Source organism: Rhododendron vialii, chromosome 5a (assembly GCF_030253575.1).
Source record: "Rhododendron vialii isolate Sample 1 chromosome 5a, ASM3025357v1".
NCBI classification, from domain to species: domain Eukaryota; kingdom Viridiplantae; phylum Streptophyta; class Magnoliopsida; order Ericales; family Ericaceae; genus Rhododendron; species Rhododendron vialii.
The window spans coordinates 34,407,419-34,428,898 of NC_080561.1; the positions used below are offsets into that span (position 1 = coordinate 34,407,419).

General features: G+C 39.3%; 3 protein-coding genes across 4 annotated transcripts; 1 reads left to right on the plus strand and 2 right to left on the minus strand.

Annotated features, from left to right (window-relative positions):
* Positions 1-1,833: 1,833 nt before the first annotated feature.
* LOC131325854 (F-box/kelch-repeat protein At3g23880-like) lies at positions 1,834-5,156 on the minus strand. Its single transcript, XM_058358331.1, has 2 exons — positions 3,795-5,156; positions 1,834-2,000 (listed from the first exon to the last, which is right to left on the minus strand). The coding sequence occupies exon 1, from the start codon at positions 4,466-4,468 to the stop codon at positions 3,824-3,826; it is 645 nt and encodes a 214-aa protein (XP_058214314.1). The 5' UTR covers positions 4,469-5,156; the 3' UTR covers positions 1,834-2,000; positions 3,795-3,823.
* Positions 5,157-7,580: 2,424 nt separating this feature from the next.
* Positions 7,581-12,798, plus strand: LOC131325859 (F-box/kelch-repeat protein At3g23880-like). 2 transcript variants are annotated; one of them, XM_058358334.1, is made up of 3 exons: positions 7,581-9,311; positions 10,408-10,434; positions 12,440-12,798. In XM_058358334.1, the coding sequence occupies exon 1, from the start codon at positions 8,104-8,106 to the stop codon at positions 9,298-9,300; it is 1,197 nt and encodes a 398-aa protein (XP_058214317.1). In that variant the 5' UTR covers positions 7,581-8,103; the 3' UTR covers positions 9,301-9,311; positions 10,408-10,434; positions 12,440-12,798. The 2 variants fall into 2 exon arrangements, 1 of the variants encoding a protein (XP_058214317.1); XR_009199855.1 differs by having other exon boundaries at positions 7,582-9,311; positions 10,396-10,434.
* Positions 12,799-16,739: 3,941 nt separating this feature from the next.
* On the minus strand, positions 16,740-18,105 carry LOC131325858 (F-box/kelch-repeat protein At3g23880-like). Its single transcript, XM_058358333.1, has one exon. It carries the CDS (start codon positions 18,058-18,060, stop codon positions 16,861-16,863), a length of 1,200 nt encoding a protein of 399 aa, XP_058214316.1. The 5' UTR covers positions 18,061-18,105; the 3' UTR covers positions 16,740-16,860.
* Between the last annotated feature and the right edge of the window lie 3,375 nt (positions 18,106-21,480).

Below are 21,480 nucleotides of genomic sequence, written 5' to 3' on the forward strand. Positions count from 1 at the left end.
GCCATGTGCTTCGTAACCGCCTTATCCGGTGCGTCATCTGTGATGTCACCCGAGGCGGTTACCCGAGCGTATTCTTCACGCACTACTTTGGAGGACAAGTAAACCTAGGTCTATAAATACAAAGGGATTCTAACCTAAAGAGGTATGCCATCTTTCCCAAACCCTAGATCTACTTCCTCCTCTGAGATCTAACTTGATCGTCGGAGGGTCACTGGGCTATCCTGGCCCTAGTGACTTATTGCATGTTCAGAGGCGGGTGAACGGAGCAACGGAAGAGAAGTACTGATTCAGGCAAAGGTTCCTCCAAATCTGAACCCCTACAACTAGTACAAAAAATGTTGTTATGTCATCTTTTTCAATTGTTTCGTTATAAGAGCATAATTAGAGGGTGTACCAAAATCTGGATTGATCCGAAATCTGGATCCATATTTCCGTACCCTCCATCTTAAGATTTGAGACGTCCAATACCTAGATGCAACTCCACACAACATTCGCACCCATGTTACGGTTACATAAAACATAAGATTCAGGTGCTAGCCAGTAGCCACAGAACCCATTGGCACTGTCACAAAACATCAGAATTGAACCGCTAGTTTTTGTCTAATTGTAGCAAGGCTGGATTCATGGGGAGCTTCAAAATTCACCCTGGTTTTGCTCTTTGCAATTCCATTTCTTAGGCCCCTGACTCTTTGAGAATTTTTTGGTGCGGTCTTTGATTGTTATATTTTAATTTGGAGTACATTTGAGTCAAATTTTTACCTCACAAAGATTGACTTTTATAGTCTTTTTCATCGTCTTATATGATACTTGTGAGTTAGGCCGCGAGCTAGATCAGCGAATGTATCATTTGGCCCATTTTTGACCATTTGTAGCTTCAAATTTTCGAAGCATGTAAGGGAAAAACTATTTAAGCTGAATTTTCTCAATAAGGGGCAACAAACACCGGTATTGCTCAATCCTTTTGGTTGTCTTTAGTTATTCCAATACCAGCAAAGTCACTCCTATGGTTTTTTTCAGTAGTGACGAGGATGTTCGGGCAACCGCTCTATCCATGTTCTAGAATTTTAATAGAATTGTGCTATTTTTTCCCCAAAACTTAGAAAGTACGTATATAAGTTCGCCGGCCAAACTCTTTTTGAACAATCCAAAACTCGCCCAGCCAAGTGTATTTTAAATAAATGTTACTCCCTCCGTCTCTAAATAAGTGTCCGGCGCGCAAAATTAGGCCTTCAAAAAGATGCATTTGTTTCGTTAAAAAAATTAATTTTTTCTCACAAATCAATAAATAGCAATAAGTTCTATTAGATTGTGAAAAAAAATTAAATTTTTTAATAAAAAATATGCATGTTTTGTAAAGCCTAGTTTTGCGCGCCGGACACTTATTTAGGGACGGAGGGAGTATCATTTCTTAGCAATTGTATTTTCTTTTGGAAATTACTTTGCTTTTTGAAATGGGTAGGATGCACATGATTGTATGCAGTTAACCATATATTTGTAATTGAATAGGTTTATTGAAACTATGTAAAAAAAAATTAATAGTATTGGAAAACAAAAGGCTAGTTGATAGCAATTTAATCATTAAAGAGGCTCTTATCAATATCGAAAATGCCAAAATTTAGCTTTATTTCTCCAATACTATAGATTATATTCAATTACAAAGTATTATGGGACGGACAATGTTCATGTTTTATCCAGACACTAACAAAAACAAAAAGCTTGTTTACGGCGTCCCCCATGCTTGTCATGAGTGCTGCTGAATTTGGTTATGAATTCAAGCCGTCGTGTTTGTATTAACACCACTTCGCGACACAAGCAAGACGAAGCGAATTATAACCAAGCTATAATCTCACTATGCGAACAATAGTGTTTTTGTTAAGGAACACCTACTAGCTCTCATTACAAGCCAAATTTGTGACATAAAGAAAGTACAAGTCTTCCCTCACGAGAACTACAATAAAGCAATTCGATTCTAGGAATCACTTCTCCTTGTTTCTGAGTTCCTGAAAACATGTAAAGCGCTAACATAAGGTAACGCTCGGAAGAGATACCACAAACAAATGTTATAATGGGCCATGGATGAGTAAACAACAAGGTGTTTGTAAGCCAAACGGTGTATAAGCTTCTTAATACGAAATTCAATAAACAACCATCCTACATAATGGTCCACAACCAAAGAAAGGTGACGTCATAGACGGCCAGCTTGACAACAGGACACAGTAACACCATCCTATGAATCCTTGCATGCTTATTGTCCTCAAGCACAAGGCCTAATCTATAGTGCCATTGAAAGATGCATAATCTACTGTTAATAGTTTAACATCCATAACATTCACTGAGAAATATAACTGCATAAAGGAACATACGAAAATGGAATAAATACAGCAATATAACCCAGGTATGTAATACTAACTTCAATTACGAGCTCAATCTACTAATCCGCATAAAGTTAGGAACATACAAAAATGGAATAAATATGACAAAATAACCTAGGTATGTAATACTAACTTCAATTCCGAGCTCAATCTAATAATCCTACATAATTCAATGTGAAAATGTCCACCCCAAAAATTGTAGGTATGAACATGCAAGACTTACTCAGGTTTGAAGAATTCAAGCTCAAAAAGTCATCAATGGTTTGTAAAACTCTATCATCCAACTAAACTAAGTGAATACATGAAAACTACTGCAACAAAAGGATTAAGTATGAATTAAACATGCATGGCCGGTTAAATCTTGTTGTTTTTGCTAGGCAATTAAAAAAGTTGAAGCAACGGACCTTGCCAATGACAAACAATTTATTCCTCACTCAAGAAAAGAGAACATCAATGTTCCTTGTAAGGTTTTTTTTTTAACTTGACGTCCCTTAAGTTAGAAAACTGTGAGATCCCACTTGACCAACATTGGGAAGAAGCAAGTGGAAGTAATTCACAACGTATTGTCAGCTATTTTATAACTCGAGGTTAACCTTATAAGCCACGTGGTTACGCTAAGGGCTAATAGGTCAATTGGCGTGGGTCATTACAGAAACCCCCAAAATGAACAAAGAGTAACCACTATAATTTCCAATCAATACTGCCTATTTCTGAAACACCTACAACAAACTCATTTTCAAGACCATAGGACATACAAAGAAAATGGGATCCATATATAAGAAACTTATAAACTTATTGATTGGAAATCCACCATGCTTGTTTTTGGAATATTTTTAAATTTTCCTCACTGAACCGGCACTAATAAGTTTTTTTTTCTAAACAGAACATGCATTACTAAGTTAAAAGCAAGCAAGAACACAGAGATTCCACCACCCGTTTCGGAAACAACAACAGCAAATTCTTTGTCAAGACCATAAGGCATACAAAGAAAACTTGAACCATATATAAGAAACTTATATCCTAATGGATTAGCAGTTGGCTTAAGTGTCATCCATAATGCAAGTTTGGGAAATTTCCAATATTTTTCCCAACGTGTTCCTTCAAGTTTCTGGAAGTGTTATAAAAGAATCAAGTGCCACCTCAACACCCATCATCTCCGTAAGCAATGCAAAGATAAATGACATGAAACCGTATTTAAATGATTTTGTCTTTGAGAGTTAACAGGTGATTTTACCTCAATTCAGCTAAGCTTCAGTACATATGAGCAAAGGAACCTCTCCTTTTTTTGGTTTTGAGTTTTGACATCAACATTGAGTACAGAACTAATGAGTACTAAGAGATCAAAAAGGTACGAAAGGAAACATGTAGACACATTGTGCATTAAAAAGTTTGGGAAAGACAGAATCAAACATCAAATTTTACCTTTACTCCCTTTAGTATTGGTGTTGCCACTAAACTCCATAATCAGCATCAATGTGAGGCGAGACTAGGCTCTCAACATATGGATATTCGTCAAAATACCTTGGACAATTAGGGACCGTAAGATGACTAAATGTGCCATCTTTGGGGATGTAATGAACTAAATGCGACTGGATACGCAGTAAAAATTCACCATTCTTCAAAATGCACAATCTTTCAATTGGATGAGACGTGTAAGGTATGACAACCAACTTTGTCCAAGACTCTCTAATACCATATTCCTTCATTATCCATACATCAGCACAAGCATTGCAGTAACGGACCATACATAGGCATCCATTTAAAACATCCAACATCTCGTGCAAATAACCATATCCATACTCTGGTTCCAAAACCTCTCCATATGTTTCCTTCGCTAAATCAAGAGAAACAATATTATCGTTGGACTCATTACCCACAATCCAGTGGAGGGCTCCGTTCACAAATGTCCCAACACCTTGCGGAAAACAACGAGGAGGAAAGTCTCCAATTCTCCTCCACGAATCCGACCTTAATGTATATACCATCACTTGAACCTCACAAAAGCAAATACTGCTACAAAAGAATCCCACCACCTTGTAATCATCAATAGACTCATCATAACCAAGCCCATACCTCGGGTGGTAATGGTAAGACATTTCAGCATCCGGCAATGTCACGAATTTCCTAGTGGACGGGTTCCATAGAAACACTTTTCTTTCTACCGCGACCAGGCTAAACCATCACAGGAACCCATGTTCCGTATCACACAATGGGGCCCGTTAAAAGGGCAATCAAGCTGAACAGCAGTATCGGAGTGCTTGTGCAAAACAGCGTGAAGAGAGCATGACATTGCATCGTAAACGGGGACCCAAGAGATTAGTAAGAGTCTGTGGTGGGTGCAATCAGTGTTCGTAGATGCTAGACTGAGATGGGTTTTTGCGAATTTGGGATGAGAAATCAAAGAACGCCATGACTTGCAAACGCACCTCAATCGCAGCAGGGACTTGACGGGAAGTCTCGAAGTATCTCGACCATGATGTCACGCGGGAGGTTCGGCAATGGCTGAGAATCCTCCGTCAGGACGTGGCATGGAGGTGTTTGATTGGTCTTTTCGGATTCTTGACAAATGGAGTTGCTTACGGTCGCCATAGAAGGTTCTGTGATAGGGTCTGTGTCTTGGTGGTTGGGATTCAGAGTAAACAAGGAAGCTTCGGACTGCTCTGAAATAAGGGCTAGGGCTTGAAGCGTTGAACGAAAGAGAAAGACGAACAGAATCCCACTGCACTCATCAGTGCTCTCTGCTCTGTGTATAATCGATGGATAGGTTTGGGTACCTGATTTATAGCAAAAATGAATTTGGGACCCGTTTTAGATTCCATAAAAATGGTTCAAATCATTTATTGTTTATCTTCAATAAAATGAATGGTTCAATTTTAAATCATCTTTGTGAAACTTAAAATGGTTGTCAAAGACGTATGACGCGGAAATATGTATCTCCCTATGTATGTACTTATATTTGGATTTTTGGCATGACCGTCTTCTGATTGTTTCATTTTTATTTCATGAGTAAATTTGGGTCAAATTTTTACACCACTAAGATTGATTTTTTTGTCGTTTTCGTCGTCTTATATGATACTTGTGAGTGTCATTCGGCCCATTTTAACCATTTGTAGCTTCTAATTTTGAAACATGTAAAGGACAAACTAAGTTGAATTTTTTCAATAAGGGCAACAAACACCGGTATTGCTTAATCCTTTTGGTCGTCTTTAATTATTCCGATGCCCACAAAATCACTGCTATGGTTTTTTTTCCAGCAGTGACAGGATGTTCGGGCGACTACCCTATCCATGTTCCAGAATTTTAATAGAATTGTACTCTTTTTTTCTCAAAACTTAGAAAGTATGTATAAGTTTCCCGGCCTAAACAATCCAAAACTCGCCCAACCAAGTATATTTTAAATAAATATTATCATTTTTAGCAAGTGTTTTTTCTTTTGGAATTTTACTTTGCCTTTTGAAATGGATAGGATGCACATGATTGTAGGCAATTATAATTATAGATAACCATATATTTGTAATTGAATAGGTTAATTGAAACTATATAAAAAAATAATAGTATTTTCAAAATTTATAATGGTCTGCTCTCTATTCAATCGTATGCAAAACTGATGAATATGGCGCGTGAAACAATTATTTTTATTTTTCATGGGAGGAGGCCCAGAATCAGGCCATGTGTCCAAAATTGCTTCTTTTTTTTTTTTGAAAATAGTCAATTCATTTAACAAAACCCGAAGGCAAAGATTACATCACAATAAACAGGAATGCACCAAATTATCTATACCCGAAACACGAGTTACTGCATAAAGCACACAGGCTACAGACTAAAGGACACCCTGCAAAAGTAGCCGACACAAGTGTCGACATAAGAATCCCGTCCAGGGCAAGACAGAGAGATACCAAACGAAATCTCAGCACAAACCATTAACATTAAGCACAGATGTAATCACACAACAACAGAATACAAGCAAAAACAAATATCTGCTCTCAAGGACATGCCTCAAAGGCCGCGCGGGCGGAATTGGATCGAGAGACCCAATCCAGAGTTGTGGAGTCCTCTAGGGCTCCGAGGCAAACCTCCACTGCCACGCGAGGCTCCGGGCGTAAAGGCCGAGCCAACACCGAGGACAAACTCCGGCAGGCCCAACACGCCCACGGCGGCCGAAGATCAAATACTCCCTCCTGCTGGATCTGATATTGACCACCAACCAAAATAGAGGGAAGCAACCGACCAACAGAACTGGATCAGATCTCGAAAAACCCCAACACAGCCACCACCAACCACTATTGTTGCTGCCGGGATAAACCCTAGTACTCTCCCATGACTGTCGCCGTACCACCGAAACCCTCTACTCCGGTCAGACCACCGAAACCTTAACTAAAATTATTCACCCAACACCTACCGAATCTAGAGCACTAGACCAGTACAGATCGGACTGGGGAGATCAGCCGGTAGAGCCCGAGCCAAACGGCTAGAAAAAAGAAAAAAGAAAGAAACCCTCACCCAAAACAACCGCACACCTTATTCCACAATGTCGGCCCCGAGCACCACAGATCTGGAATCACCGTGTGGGCCAACGGACTGTGGGACACCACCGATCGCCGGACAGAGCTGTCGCAAGGGGGCCATGCCGGACCAACGGCAACGGACGCCCAAACTGATAGGACGGGACGCCAAACACCGGGCGAGAGTCAGGCGAGGAGGGGAGAGGGAACAAAAAGGGGGGGAGGAGGGAGAGGGAGGCGGAGGCCTCCTCCCCTGCGGTGGCGATAATGAGTTTTTTAGCTTTTAGAGAGAGGGATTTTGAGATAGAGAGAGAGAGAGAGAGGAAAATGTGATTGTGAAAAATGTGTCCAAAATTGCTGATTGAAGTTGATAGTTCAGTTTTTTTTTTTAATCCAGGAAGAAAATATCATATATAAATATAAAAAATAACACTACCGGTCCAAAATACAAAAAACACAACAGACAAAATAACTGTGGATGAATTCGATTCTAGTAGTGTTCTTTTCCGTTTAAAAAAATACAAAATACAAAAAAGTCTTCTGGAACCAAAATGTCGGAGTTGGACCCATCGATCACACTCGTGAGGGTGGGCGGAAAAGCTAGGTATAAGTAGAGCAACTCTCGAGATAGACCCGTCGCACCAACTTGAGTTCGTTCGCCGCTGACTGACGCCGTCACCATCCCTGCTGAGCTGGTTCCAAAGACCAAGATGTAGAGCCCTAGAGCTGGTTCAATTTTTTTTAGGACATGAAAGAAGTGTTAGTTGATTTGATGAAAGTACAGGGCGTGTAAGTGGCAAAAAATGGAGTAAATGGGTGTCTATACAAATCTGGAAAAGTACAAGGGGTATTAAGTGCAAATTCCCCTTTGCTTTGTTCAAGCATGGATTCCAGTTCATAGTCGGAATCTACGTCCAGACCCACCAAACCAACCCTCTCTCTCTAGCTAAATCTCTCTCATCCTACGGATGTTCCCCAAGGAGACGTTTGATTGAGCCATTCACTCATGACTCAACTGTGCGGTTTGGCTCTCTCTCTCTCTCTCTCTCTCTCGATTTCCTCATCTCTGAATCTGTTAACAAGTGCAGTACAGTAGGTTTTTAAGCATTAGGGTTTTAACCGTTTCCACCACATTACGCAAAGAACCCTAATTGGCAGCTCGAATAAGGGCACCATTCTCGAAAATTTCCAAAACCCTCAAAACACAAGACACGATCACTGCATCATCTATGGCGTACGAAAACAGCTCTACTAGTCGAGAGCCCAAAAAGACCAAGCAGACCTCTCAAATCCCCCTTTCGACGGAATACTCTCAGCCGCTGCTGAGCCTCCCGCCCGAAATCACGGTCGAAATACTATCGAGACTTCCCGTCAAGTCTCTGCTGCGATTGAGGTGTGTTTGCAAGTCATGGCGTTCTTTGATTTCCAATCCCAAATTCGCCAAAACCCATCTCTGTCGAGCATCTATGAACACCGATTATACCAACCATAGGCTCATTTTCAGCCGTTTGTATCCCCGTACTGATGTCAAGTCATGCTCTCTTTACTCTATTGCGAATCGGAATTCTGATAGTGCTGTTCAGCTTGATTGTCCTTTGAAAGATCCTAATCTTCAAGTTACGATTTGGGGTTGCTGTGATGATTTAGTGTGCATCGGAACTGAAAGAGAAGTATTTATATGGAACCCATCTACTAGGAAATACAAGAGACCGCGGAACGTTGAACTGTCGTGCCAGTGCTATGCTGACGCGTGGTTTGGGTTTGGCTATGATGAGTTTATTGATGATTACAAAGTGGTGGGATTCTTTTTTGCTAATCGCACCAATGGTTTTGAGCCCATAGTGAAGGTGTATTCATTAAGGTCTGATTCGTGGAGAAGGATAGAAGACTGTCCTCGTCGTGTTCCGCGAGGTACTTTAGGGACATTTGTGAACAGGGCCCTCCACTGGATCAATTTGTCAGCGAGTAGCGGTTCCAAAGATATTATTGTTTCTCTTGATTTTGTGAAGGAAACTTATGGAGAGGTTTCGAAACCTGAGTATCAAGATAGTAATCTTAAAGAAACGGTTTTAGGAGTTTTAAATGGATGCCTGTGTATACTCTGTCAGTACTCCGGTGCTTGTTTTCATGTATGGGTAATGAAGGAATATGGTATTAGAGATTCATGGACCACGTTGTTTGTCATACTTTATGGGCCACCTCCATTATATTGTCCGTATTCTGCACCATTATGCATTTTGGAGAATGGTGAAGTTTTACTAAATCTTGCTACGCATACAGTTCGGTACAAACCCAAAAATGGCACTTTCAGTTTTCCTGAGATTCATAATTGCTCTCCACTTTTTAGTGCGTATATCTACATTGAGAGCCTTGTCTCACCCGACTCCAATGCTGACAGTGGGGTTCAGTGGCAACACCAACAGTAAAGGGAATAAAGGTAAGTTTAGATGTTTGATTATGTTTTATTAGGCTTTCCCAACACTAGTTAATCCACAATGTGTTTGTATTTGTTCTTGTGTTCATTTTTTGGGCCTTTCCAACGTAGAGGTACACTAGTTCAAATAAAAGAACTTTAGATCATGTTCTCCTTTTCTGGGAGTGAGGAATAAAATGTTTCCTTCATTGATGAGGTCCATCGCTCCGACTTTTTTTTAATTGCCTTGAGGACATTTGACTGTTGACTTCTAATGGTTGGACTTGCGCGATTAGTTAAGGCTGAACCATATTTCTTGCTTGGAACCCCATACAGAGCCAATCAAGAAGCGAAAATCCGACTAGAATAATTCTCACTTAATCCACTTGTTTTTAGAAGTTTTCATGTCTTCACATAGAGTAATTGGAAGTACAATCAAAATTTAGTAAGTCTTTCATGTTGATACTTCAATATTTTGGGCATCGATTTGAGGAGTTGGAAACTCCATTGTGATTGATTTGTGGCTAAAATTAAGATAGTGGACATTGTTTGGGTTGAATTGTAGAAAGCTCTCCCAACAAGGGTTATGCGAGTTAGTGCCACATACTGTGTTTTGGCACTCGAGTGTGGCTCAGGCGCCAATCTTTTGCTGCACAGTGCACCAACATCATGAAATGACTAAAAATCCATCATCTGGATGTAGATTAAGCCGAGTTTGATGTCTAAATTGGAGCCAGAAACCTCTAGTTTCCATGGGATTGGCGGTGGTCTATCACCGAATTTCAAGTAGAGAAAAGGTTACGGAACGGACTAGTCTTGGGATTCCATGGTGTTTTTATTTTTTTGGCTTGTGTTGCATTTTGATTTCATCACTCATTCAGGACCTCCACCGTTGACCTTAGACTGTACCTTACAGTATCCTTAGAGCCTTGGTGATATTATCTTTTATTTTTTTAATGTTGTCTGCGAGCAGCCACTTTGTGCATATATTGCCAAAGGTTAACTCTGTCTCCAATCATCCCCCGCCCATACCCCCAATGATTGGGGACTAAATGGGTTATGCTATGTTGTTGTTCGAGTACTTATTCCTAATAGTTCATTTTCGCAGTGAATTATGCAGGATTATTTGATCGAGCTTGGGATTGAGGTGAGTATTGCATACCTTACTTACCTGCCGTATTGATTCTATTTTTGTAAGTTCCTTTGTTTATGAAATTTTAATTTTCAATGAAATCTATGGATGTTAAACTTTTGATACTAAAAAAACCCTCAATCCTAGTTTTCTAGAACCCTTTGTAGAGAGAGAAGCTCCGCCGCTAGAGAGAGTTTTTACGAAAACCAGACCCCAACACCACACCCCCCCCCCCCGGTTCTTCCTACCGGCATTTTCCTTCTCGCTTCCCCCTCTCAATCATTCGATTTTGTTCTTTGTGTCTTCTCTGGTGGTTTGACTCTTGTGACGGGGATCCATCCGTGTTGTTCGGCGAATCTGGTGGAGCTCTGAGCTAGGTAAGTGTGGCGTGTGGTAGGCCGGCAAGCAGTGGGCGTCAGTTGTGGTTAATAAAGGTGAGGTTGAGGTTAGGGTTTGTTTTGTTTTTCTTTCTTTTCCTACTTTGCCGGCTGTTTGGCTTGGCCTTTACCAGCTGGTGTCTGGGTTGAATCAGTCTAGGTTCCCTAGATCCGGTGGGTGAATAATTTCTTTTAGTTTAGAGTTTGGTTGTTTTGGCTGGAGTTTTTTCCACCTGCGTAGGGCCTTGGTTGCGTGTTTGGGTTGTGCCGGCAGCTTCGGTACTGCGATTGGGGTGTAGTTGGGAGTTTCGGTGCTCGGGTGTGGTGTACAGTGCTTTGCCATGGTCTCGCGGGTCGTTGAGTCAGAGCTTGAAGTGCCAGCAAGGCTCTCACCGGCGTGGTTCTACCCGTTTCAATGGGTTCCGTTAGTCGGTGGTTACTCTTCGGTGTCACTGTGCCTTTGATTTGGGTGTGCCGGCGTTGAGCATCTCTGGACATCTTACCCGCCGGGGTTTCATCTTGTGCTAATTGTGGGTTTGAACTGGGTGTCTTTGGAGGCTCTACTATTTTTGTTGCGACTGGTTCTTATGTCTCGACGTTTATTGCCGGCCTGCTTCAACAGTAGGTGCCTTTGTAGTAGTTTTAGATAGTTTTGGTTCACTCCTGTATTTCGTGATGAAAAAAAAAAAAACTTTTGATACTCTCTTTGTCCCATAGTGTTAGTCCAATATAAGAAGTTGTGCAATTTTCGGATCACAAAGTAAACTACTTTCTTGCGAAATTTTTTGAACTTCTTTGCACCAAATTTAAGATCTTATTGTCAAAAATTTGCACGAGTTTTTAACTTTTTGTAGTGGACTAATATTTGGGACGGACAGAGTTGTAGATTATGAATCTATTAGTGGCACTACGGATTAGTCTTTGTGCTAGAGGACAATATCATATACAGGATTGTCAGTCTTGTTGTGACCTAGTCGTACTTCATGTTACCTTTTGTTGGTTGTGCACCACTATATATAAAATTGTGGAAAACTTTCAAAAAAGCACATAAACTTACACCTCAACGTCCCATAAACACCTGAACTTTTTTTTATTTCAATGAAACACTTGAACTAATCTACGGTTAATCAAATTGGGCAGCCGGTGTCAATAATCTACCGTTAATTGAATTGGACACCCGGTGTCAATTTCCGTCCATTTGCTAACAGAAATTGCACGCGTGGAATGTTTGGATGCTGAGATGGCTTCTTCTTTTTTTGTGGTTTTTTTAGGGAAAAAACAAATGCCACATGACTAAAAATTTGACTGGAATCATTATCAACAATTCAACATCAAGTCTTTCTCTTTTTCTCCCCCATTTCTCTACCATCATCATCATCAGCACCCACCACCACTTCTCACCACCCCCTCCACCGCCCCCCCACCTTAATGAATTGCTTTTTTTTTTTTTTTTTATGTTACCTTTTGTTGGTTGTGCTCATTGCATTCCAATCAATGAATTGCTTGTTGAGGAGCTTAAAGATCATTGGGTTTACAAACACCTTGTTACATGAATTATTTAGTCATCCCTGGCACATGATGACTTTTGTTTGCAATAGCGCATACAAGCATTAAACTTATGTCATTGCTTTACATGTTTTCAGGAACTGAGAATGAGGAGATGTGATTCCTAGATTCGGATAGCTTATATTGTTGTCCTCGCGGAGGGAAATCTTGTAGTTGCTTTTTGTAGAAAATTGGAACGCAATGAGCGCTACTCGTTTCGTCGTTTTTGTAATGTGAATTTCGCATGCGAGCTAATTCTCTTTTCTTTGTTTATGTAATGTTATTGCCACATGAACGTAACCTTTTAGCCACAAACTTGTTTACAACCCAATGTGGCTTTGTTACAACCTATGCTTATGAGGTCATAGGAATTTTCCTGTGCTCTATTTTAGTTGGCACTTGGCAATATTTGACGTTTTATTTGGAGATTTATTTAGGTTTGGCAAGCTGACTCCTCTCTTCCTCTCTCTCATAGGAAGCCAACAAAATACAGATGGAATTGTGGATTTGATCTTCTGAGGAGAAAATTAAAGGAACATTGAGTTGGAGTAAGAAAGCAAATTTTAGCAGTTTTGATACAGATTGTGTTCTCTTGCGTCTATTTTTCGGCACATCAGCCGGTTCTTGCATTACTCTGTCAGGCATTTTTTTTACGGCTTGTACTCTTCGTCGGCAAACTGATTGTTGTTAGCATTCTCATTTCGTTTTCTCTTATATTTTCTCTTCATTCTTCCTTTCCGGTCGGTTGTATAACTGTTTTCTCGGGGTGAGGGTAAACCACCACTTCTCCACTTCTACAACTGTTACCATCACCACCACGAGTGATTGTTCAGTGCCCTTGTAAATGAAGGATGATAAAGGCCCTTAAAGCATCACGTGGCGTTGCTCTAAAAGCAAGTAGTAATAATTTTCCCACCTCCACCACTATCGTCTCATTCCTTGTAGTGACCACTTTATGCCCCACTATCTACTCCAACACCATGCTTCCATTTCCACCATGGCACTCCCTTGATACAGACCTTAGAAGGGGAAAACTACAATGGATGCATTTTAGATTTTGATTTCTTTATCGTATCCTTTGTTATAATTAAACAGTAGTTTGTTATTCATTAAACGAATTTCTTGTTTAAGGGATTCAACATTCAATCGTTTTTTTTTTTTAAGTTTTTGTCGAACAACCGCATTTAGAATGTCGAAGAGCTAGTAGAATCTATAAGAGCATCTGGCCCTTACCCTTCTTTGTGCTTAGAATCAAAAGTTCGAGTAAAACCTAATGAATCTCATTCGAGCCCTTGACTCAAACTCATATTAAAATTGCGCTTTACTCAAATTATAACCAAATCAATCGAGATTCAAATTCTTACTTAGATCTTTTGGAAATCATTTCATCCCTCTCAAATTTAGAACTGTCATGTTTACCCAAATTCCTGCTTAGATTTGCATTTATTCATTGAAATGTTTCATACACAAGGAACCTTTTTAACTCTCATTGATGCCATTAACTATGTCAAAACCATGTCAATCAAAATTCAGTAACTATGATCGTCATGCATTTATTCTTTTTAAAAAAGTAGTATGTTGATATGCATGATCCTACTAAAACAGGTATACAAACACAAAAAATAAGAGTCCTTGAAAAAGAAGTTCCGGTGTTGGAAACTATCCTCATGGAAGTGGTGTTGGAAAAATTTGGCACGGACACCGTCACCTCCACCGTTGTTGAAGAAATTGGAGCCCATATAGTGAGATCAGATCCACGACAGATTGATGGTAGTCAATCCAAAAATGTAGGAGATTGGGGATATCTCATCTCTCACGAAGGGAGTGTTTCAACCCAAATCCACAAGAGGTAGAGAGGGTGTTCGGGAGGCAGGGGAGGGGAGGGGAGCGGAGGTGGGGCGGGGGATCTGTGAAACCCTAAGAGATGATACAATTGGAACAATACTCTTATAACATAGCAGTTTGATACAATCAATTGTACTACAACCATAGCTGACCAAATAGCAATTCAACTGTTGGAAGATGTTCTTGCAGTATCAGAAATGCACAAATACAACTTTCTGTATGCAATAGATAAATAAATTCTTTTCCTTTCACTTTCTCCTAAGAAAGTCAAATCCCCAATTCAACTTGCATTTTGTGAGCTTCTTATGAGAGAAAAAGAGAGGAGACTTTTACAAACTTAGATAAATTGCCAAATGAAATTATAAAAAATTGCGAGTTGAAATACACCAAAGGAAAATTCCTGCAATATCAGAAGCGCTTCATAGTGGGTCAAAACCAAAGCCACGTTGGGTTGCGACAAGAAGGGGAAAAGCTCAAGCAGAAGCAAATTAACTTTGTTTACCATTGAAGAGAGTGGACAAGCCATAATTAACAAACAAAGTTCCAAAAAGACCCATAGCTAGGTACCCTCCAAAGCTGTGCAAGTACTAGATTATGTCCATACCACACTAAAAAAACAAAAACAAATAAATGAGTATTGCCTCTCATCACAACCCTATTTTTTACACAAAACAAGTACGAGTCTTCACTCCACGAGGACTACAATACAATCATATCTCCTCGTTCATAGTTCCTAAAAACATGTAAATCCGATTAATGTGAGAACCCACTTTGGGAAAAGTGGGAATCAAGTCCCACATCGGGAGCTCTAGAAAATATGAAATGACATATAAGGATTCGACCACCAGCTACTGTATATTTGAGATTAACCTTTTGAGCCACGTGGTTAGGCGAATAGTTAACAAGACAGCTAGCGCGGATCGTTACAGTTGGTATCAGAGCACAACCCTGGTCTACATGGTGGGGGCCACCTCTAGAATTTGGTACAAGCACACTGATTGTGCTGTATAGAACTGAGTGTCACACCATGACCACCAGGAGAAGGTTACTAGGCGAATGCAACAGGGACCTTGTAGCCAAGGTGGGGAGATTGTGAGAACCCACCACCATGGAAATGAATGAAAAGAGTCCCACATCGGTAGATGTGGGAAATGTAAAATAGAATATAAGTAAAGGCCCTCCAATTAGTAATAACTCGAGGTTAATCTTAGGCTAAGGGTTAGCAGGTCAGCTGACGCGGGTATTAATAAGTTAATGTTCGTATGAGATAACTGCAAACAAATGTTATAATGTGCCGTGGATGAGTAAACAATTCATGCAACAAGGTGCTTGTAAACCAAAAATGGTCATTAAGCAATGCAATAAACAACCATTCTACATTATGGTCCACAACCAATGAATTGCGAAGTGAATTACGACCAGCTCGACAACAAGATGCACAATCCTGTAAATCCTGACATGCTTATTGTCCACGAGTAGAAGGACTTATCTGTTGTGCCATTAATAGATTCGTAATCTACTATTAAAAGTTTAGCATCCATAGAATTTACTGAAAATATAACTTCATAAAGTAAGAACTAACAAAAATGGAATCCATATTGCATATATAAACAAGGTGCGACCATTCAATCCAAAAATGGAATCCTCAAGCACCTCTCTATTTAAAATCGAAACCATTCAATGCATAAGCTCCATTCCCAAGTCTCCCATGCTTACAGAGATGATTTTGCCATATGAATCACCAAAATCCACCACCGTAGAGTACTAAAGAGCCACTGCCCCTAGCTCACTTTGTTTCCTACGGCTTCCTCTCCCCCTTCCGTTAAGGACTTAACCAATTTCTACTTTATACTAAAATTGTAGCTAGCTTGACTCATGAAAAAGATCTAAAAATCATGACACAGGTCCATAACTAATTCTTTGATCTGTCTTATGCTTCTTTTATTTTCTTGTCTCCTCCTAGTAAAAGCATCAAGTTTATCTACTTACCACTCAACACCATAAGAAAAAACGCCAACGACATCTTTCGGTGACAACAAATTTAACTTGTCATGGAAAATATACAACGGTGACTAGAAATTTTATAGCTTGTCACCGAAAACGTGCAAATTTAAAAATTTTATAACATGCATGGACTGTCTCAGTTCTCCATGAGCTTTCGCAAGACAATTAAAAAAGTCGAAGCAATAAGGCTCGCCAAAGAAGGAAACAGATTAATATTCCTCATAACTTTTTTTGAACTTGATTTTTATTTTTATTTTTTCTGAAAATGAACACAGAATTAACCACTATAATATGGCAATTGGACAAAGTGTGCATGTTTGGAAACTTTTTAAATTTGCCTCAACCTATTCCTTCAAGTTTCAAGAAGCATTATAAAAGAATCAAGGGCCCCTCAAGAACCCATCATCTCTTAAGTGATGCCAATGTTAAAATGATGCGAAACCATCGCTTTTTTTTCACAGTTAACAGGTGGTTTTACCAAAATTAAGTTAAACTTCCATAAATATGAGCAAAATAACCTCTCTTTCTTTTTTAATATCATTAATGTTGAGAACGTCACTAAGAGATTAAAAAGACACGAAAGTACATATATAATAACACGGCATTCTTTCAAATGAGTGGGGAAAGGCTAGTAAGACAAAATCCGACAATCTAAACTTACCTTCATTCCTCAATATAGGTGTTGCCATGGAACCCCACCGTCAGCATCCATATCAACCGAGACTAGGCTCTCAACGTAGAGATGCACATTAGAAAACGCTAAATCAATAGGAATCGGACGATAGGTAAATGTGCCAACTTTTGGATTGCATCGAACTAAATGCTTATGGGTTTTCAATAAAACTTCACCATTCTTCAAAATGCAAACTGGCATGGCAAACTTTAAATAGGATGGACTTGTCACATAAGGTACCACAACCAACTTGGTCCAAGACTCTCTTATACCATATTCCTTCAACACCCATAAATCAACACAAGTGCGGTGGTAGTCATGATATAGTACACACAGGCATCCACTGAAAGCACACAACATCTCATAGGAACAACCATGTTGATACTCGGGTTCCAAAAACTCTCCGTAGGTCTCCTTCGCCAAATCCATGGAAACAATAAGCCTATTGGTGTCCAACTTCCAATGGAGGGCCCCGTTGAGAAATACCCCAGGATGAAGACGAAAATAAGGACGATCATGAGGAAAGTCTCCAATCCTTCTCCACGAATCGGTCCTCAACGTATACACTTTCACTTCCAAAGCAATGCCAATGCTACGCCTATCTTTAAGCATTAACACCACTTTGTAATCATCAATAGAGGCGTCATAACCCAAACCAAACCCATCAAGTACCACATGAGCGGGCGGCAGATTAAGACTGGGCAATTTCTTGGATTTCCTCGTTGACGGGTTCCATAGAAATAAAGTACATTTACTTTGGATGCACATTAACCCATCACAACAACCTAAAATCCTTACTCCTCCACATACTCCACGTGTCTCACCACAGAGAGGGTAATCAAGTTCGACAACATCAATATCAGAACGCTCCTTCAAAATAGAGCAAAGAGAGCACGACGTTACACCGGAAGAGAGTCCGATTATTAAGAGTCTATGGCTGGTATAAAAAGTGCCCATGGATGATGCTAGACTGAGATGGGTTTTTGCGAATTGGCGATGAGAAATCAAAGAACGCCATGACTTGCAAACGCACCTTAATCGCAGCAACGGCTTGACGGGAAGCCTGGACAATATTTCGACAATGATTTCAGGGGGCAGGTTCGGCAGTAGTACTGGCTGAGAATCTTCGGTCTGTTTGGTGGTTTGGGATGATGAACACACAAGGAAGAAGCTACAGATTCGTCCGATTAGACCCATGTCGGACAGTTTGGAAGTCGTGCCCTTATCTCGCACTGCTCTGCTGCCAATTATTAGGACTTGTTGGGAAACCGAATCTCCAAGACCCAGTAGTAATATACGTACAGATTGGACAACAAAAAATTGCAAAAAAATACTTGTTGGGAAACTGAATCTCCAAGACCCAGTAATATACGTGTAGATTGGACAACAAAAAATTGCAAAAAAATCCTCCAAGGCGGAATTAAGATTTTACCACAAATCCCGCGTCACGAACGCTGGTTGAACTTGTTACAACATATCTTGCTGTATGCCACGAATACTGCTCGACAGTACCTTACGATCTTCTGTCATATTCCCTTATACCTCGAATCACGTACCCGTTTGTGGAAACTCTACGTGATTGTTTGTTTTCTCTCTCAACCTACTTTTTTGATTTCTCAAAAACATCATAATTGACCTAGAGAACAACGAAACGGTATTTTTATAGGGTTAGGGCAGAGACATAAGGAGAAATAATTCTAGGCTCCTTGTGTAAATAAGAAATCTTAATCCCACCAGGATTTTATTTCTTATCACACAAATTACAATTCACCCCACTACAGAATTGTAATTGCACTTCCGTCCGTATCTCAATTATATTTCGAACTCCATGTTATTAAATACTTATTAATCTCTCCACGTTAAGATTACAGATACTCATTGATTAAAATAAATTACTAACAATCTCCAACTTAATCAACATCTTCTCTTGAGACTATCCGCTTAATTTATTCGATATGTCGGATACAAAATCCACCTGCAGGGTTTGACATATTCGAAACTTATAAGCTTATTCAAGGGGTATCATCAATCTCTACTGGGACGTAGATTCCATCAATAATTAATAGTTGTCATATACATAATGTTGCTACCCAACTCACCGAGATAGTTGTCATATACATAATATTGCTACCAAACTCACCGAGACTATTGATCGTAAGGGAAAATGACAGCCTAAGACGTATTTTGATAATTAATAGCCGCTAAAGACAAGCTAAGAACATTTGTTAATACTGAAAATGTCCTTGGCGGATATTAATTATCAAAACACGTCATTGGCCGTCATTTTCCCCTTCAATAATGTCCATCAAGTAAGCCCGGCCCAAAGTTACTACTACAACTCTCTCCCCTACGCCGTTTACCCTCTCTCCTCTTTTTGTCTCCTAAAATCATGGCCGTCTAAAACACGGTTTCGATTCGTGCTTAGGTACCATGTGTCTCGTACCTTATTTGCACCCAAAAACTTTTCTGTCCGGAACTTGAATATGGGGACTTGAAGAAAATTTGGAAAGGAAAAAAAAAAATCAGAATTTTCCTCTCAGGAGAAATAATACTCTTATAATGGAATCCAAAAGAAAAATGAAAAATCTACAACCACAAACTCCTTACACAAATAAATACAAACTCTTTTTATAATTATTTGTAGGTCTCACACATTGGATGTATGAGTAATGCTACAAGTACCGACGAAACCCATAGGGAAATTGTACCGACGGCCGCGCCGGGCCCTCTGCGGCCACCGGACGGCCGATCCAAGCCGTTTAAAAATTCTATAAAAAAACCAAGGGGCCTTTGTGGGAATCATCGGCATCCGATGTGTGTATGGTACTTGATCTAAACACCCGATTTTTTGTGTATATATAGATCAAGTGCCCTATACACATCAGATGCTGTTGATAAAAGCATAAGCCCCCTTGTTTTTCTTTTTAGAATTTTTGGACGACTCGGATCGGCCTGATGGCCGAAAACGGCCCGGCGCAGCCTTCGGTACGATTTCCCTACGATTTGGTCGGTACCTATATCTTTTTCCATATGTACCATGTGTGGGTCCCTAGAATATTGAGTCCGACTCCTCTCCAATCCATAGGAAATTGGAAGATCCTCCAATTCCAATTCAATGGTCAAGATTACCCTAATATCTCCAGCCCCAAAGCTTATATGATATTCAACGGGCACTCAATTACTCCCCAAATATTCCCCAATTATCACATTTCAGACACCAATTTACCAAATTCCAAACATTAGTAAAATTTCATATCGTAACTTCAATAACAAGTGCAGATTCAAAGAACTATCAGATTCACAAGGTTAATCAAAGAACTCCTTTTGCATTTCTTCTAAAATATTTTTCTATAAAAATTATCTTACGTTCAATTACCTTACTCTTACGATTTCTTTCTAATTTCCATAACTAAATCTTTATTTCAACTTTCTTTACATAAAATAACAACTACATCAATGAGTACACGACACAGTGCGAAGCACATGTGGAAACATACTAGTATCAGTTAAAAAAATCTCATGAGCTACATAATAAGATAATATTAGCGAAAAAAACCATGCTGAAAGAAAAAAAATTATTGATATAATATTAGTAAGAAAATCCTCATGACCTATATGATATCGATTGAAAAAATCCTAATGAGATATATAAAAAAAGTTTTGCAGAGGCGGGTTTAACGAGGAGAGAAGACGCCTCACAAAAAAATTAATGATTTTTTTGTAAACTTCGAAGATTAATGAATTTTTTTGCTGTTTAAAAAAAATGGGGAAGGAAGACGCTTATGTAATTGAGAAATATTTGGAGAGTAATTCGGTGCCCGTAAAATACCATATGAGCTTTGGGGCTTGAGTTATTAGGATAATCTTGACCATTGAATTAAAATTGAAGGATCTTCTAATTCCCTGTGGATTGGAGAGGAGCCGAACTCATGAATATTAGTGTGTTTGTGCAACTATCAAATAATCATTATCTCTTTTAACCAGATTGAATGTTTCTTTTTTAATGGCAAAATATTATTAGGGAAATTAGATAATTGGTACATCAAGTGGGAGGACAGGGAGGGAAAATTAACCAAATTATACACGATGACCCATTTATTTTAATGGTCTTTTGATAGAAGGGTGCTGATTGTTTAACGGTTACAAATGAAGGGGTGCCTTTGGGCCTTTTTAAAAATTAGCGGGTGTCTTGTTCAAAATATATAGTTGATGGGGGTCTATGTATAATTTCACGAAAAAAATAACGCTGAGGCTCTGTTTGAAACCGATGAAAAATGGGAGGGGAAAATAAAAAAAATTTCCTAAAGTTGTTTGGTTCCTATTTGAGGAAAAGGAAAAGAAAGAAAAAGCTCTGGAATACGCTGAAAAAAATGGAGAGAAACTTGGGCGCGAGAAAAGAATCCACTTTTTTCACATTTTTCCTCTTTTTTCTTTTTCTTTCACTTATTTTCCTTTTTACACGTTACAAATAGAGCCTTTGCAACATGTGAAAAGAAAAGAAAATGAGTGAAAAATAAGAGAAAAATAGAAAGAAAAATTTAATATTCTTTAAACTTAAATTCTGTAGAGTGACTTTTGACCTGGCTTATAAACGACATTATATTAGTACTGCTATTT

Excerpts from the sequence above, each read along its gene's own strand:
- LOC131325854 (XM_058358331.1), bottom strand. The coding sequence starts at position 4,468 with ATGTCTTACCATTACCACCCGAGGTATGGGCTTGGTTATGATGAGTCT.
- LOC131325859 (XM_058358334.1), top strand. The coding sequence starts at position 8,104 with ATGGCGTACGAAAACAGCTCTACTAGTCGAGAGCCCAAAAAGACCAAG.
- LOC131325858 (XM_058358333.1), bottom strand. The coding sequence starts at position 18,060 with ATGGGTCTAATCGGACGAATCTGTAGCTTCTTCCTTGTGTGTTCATCA.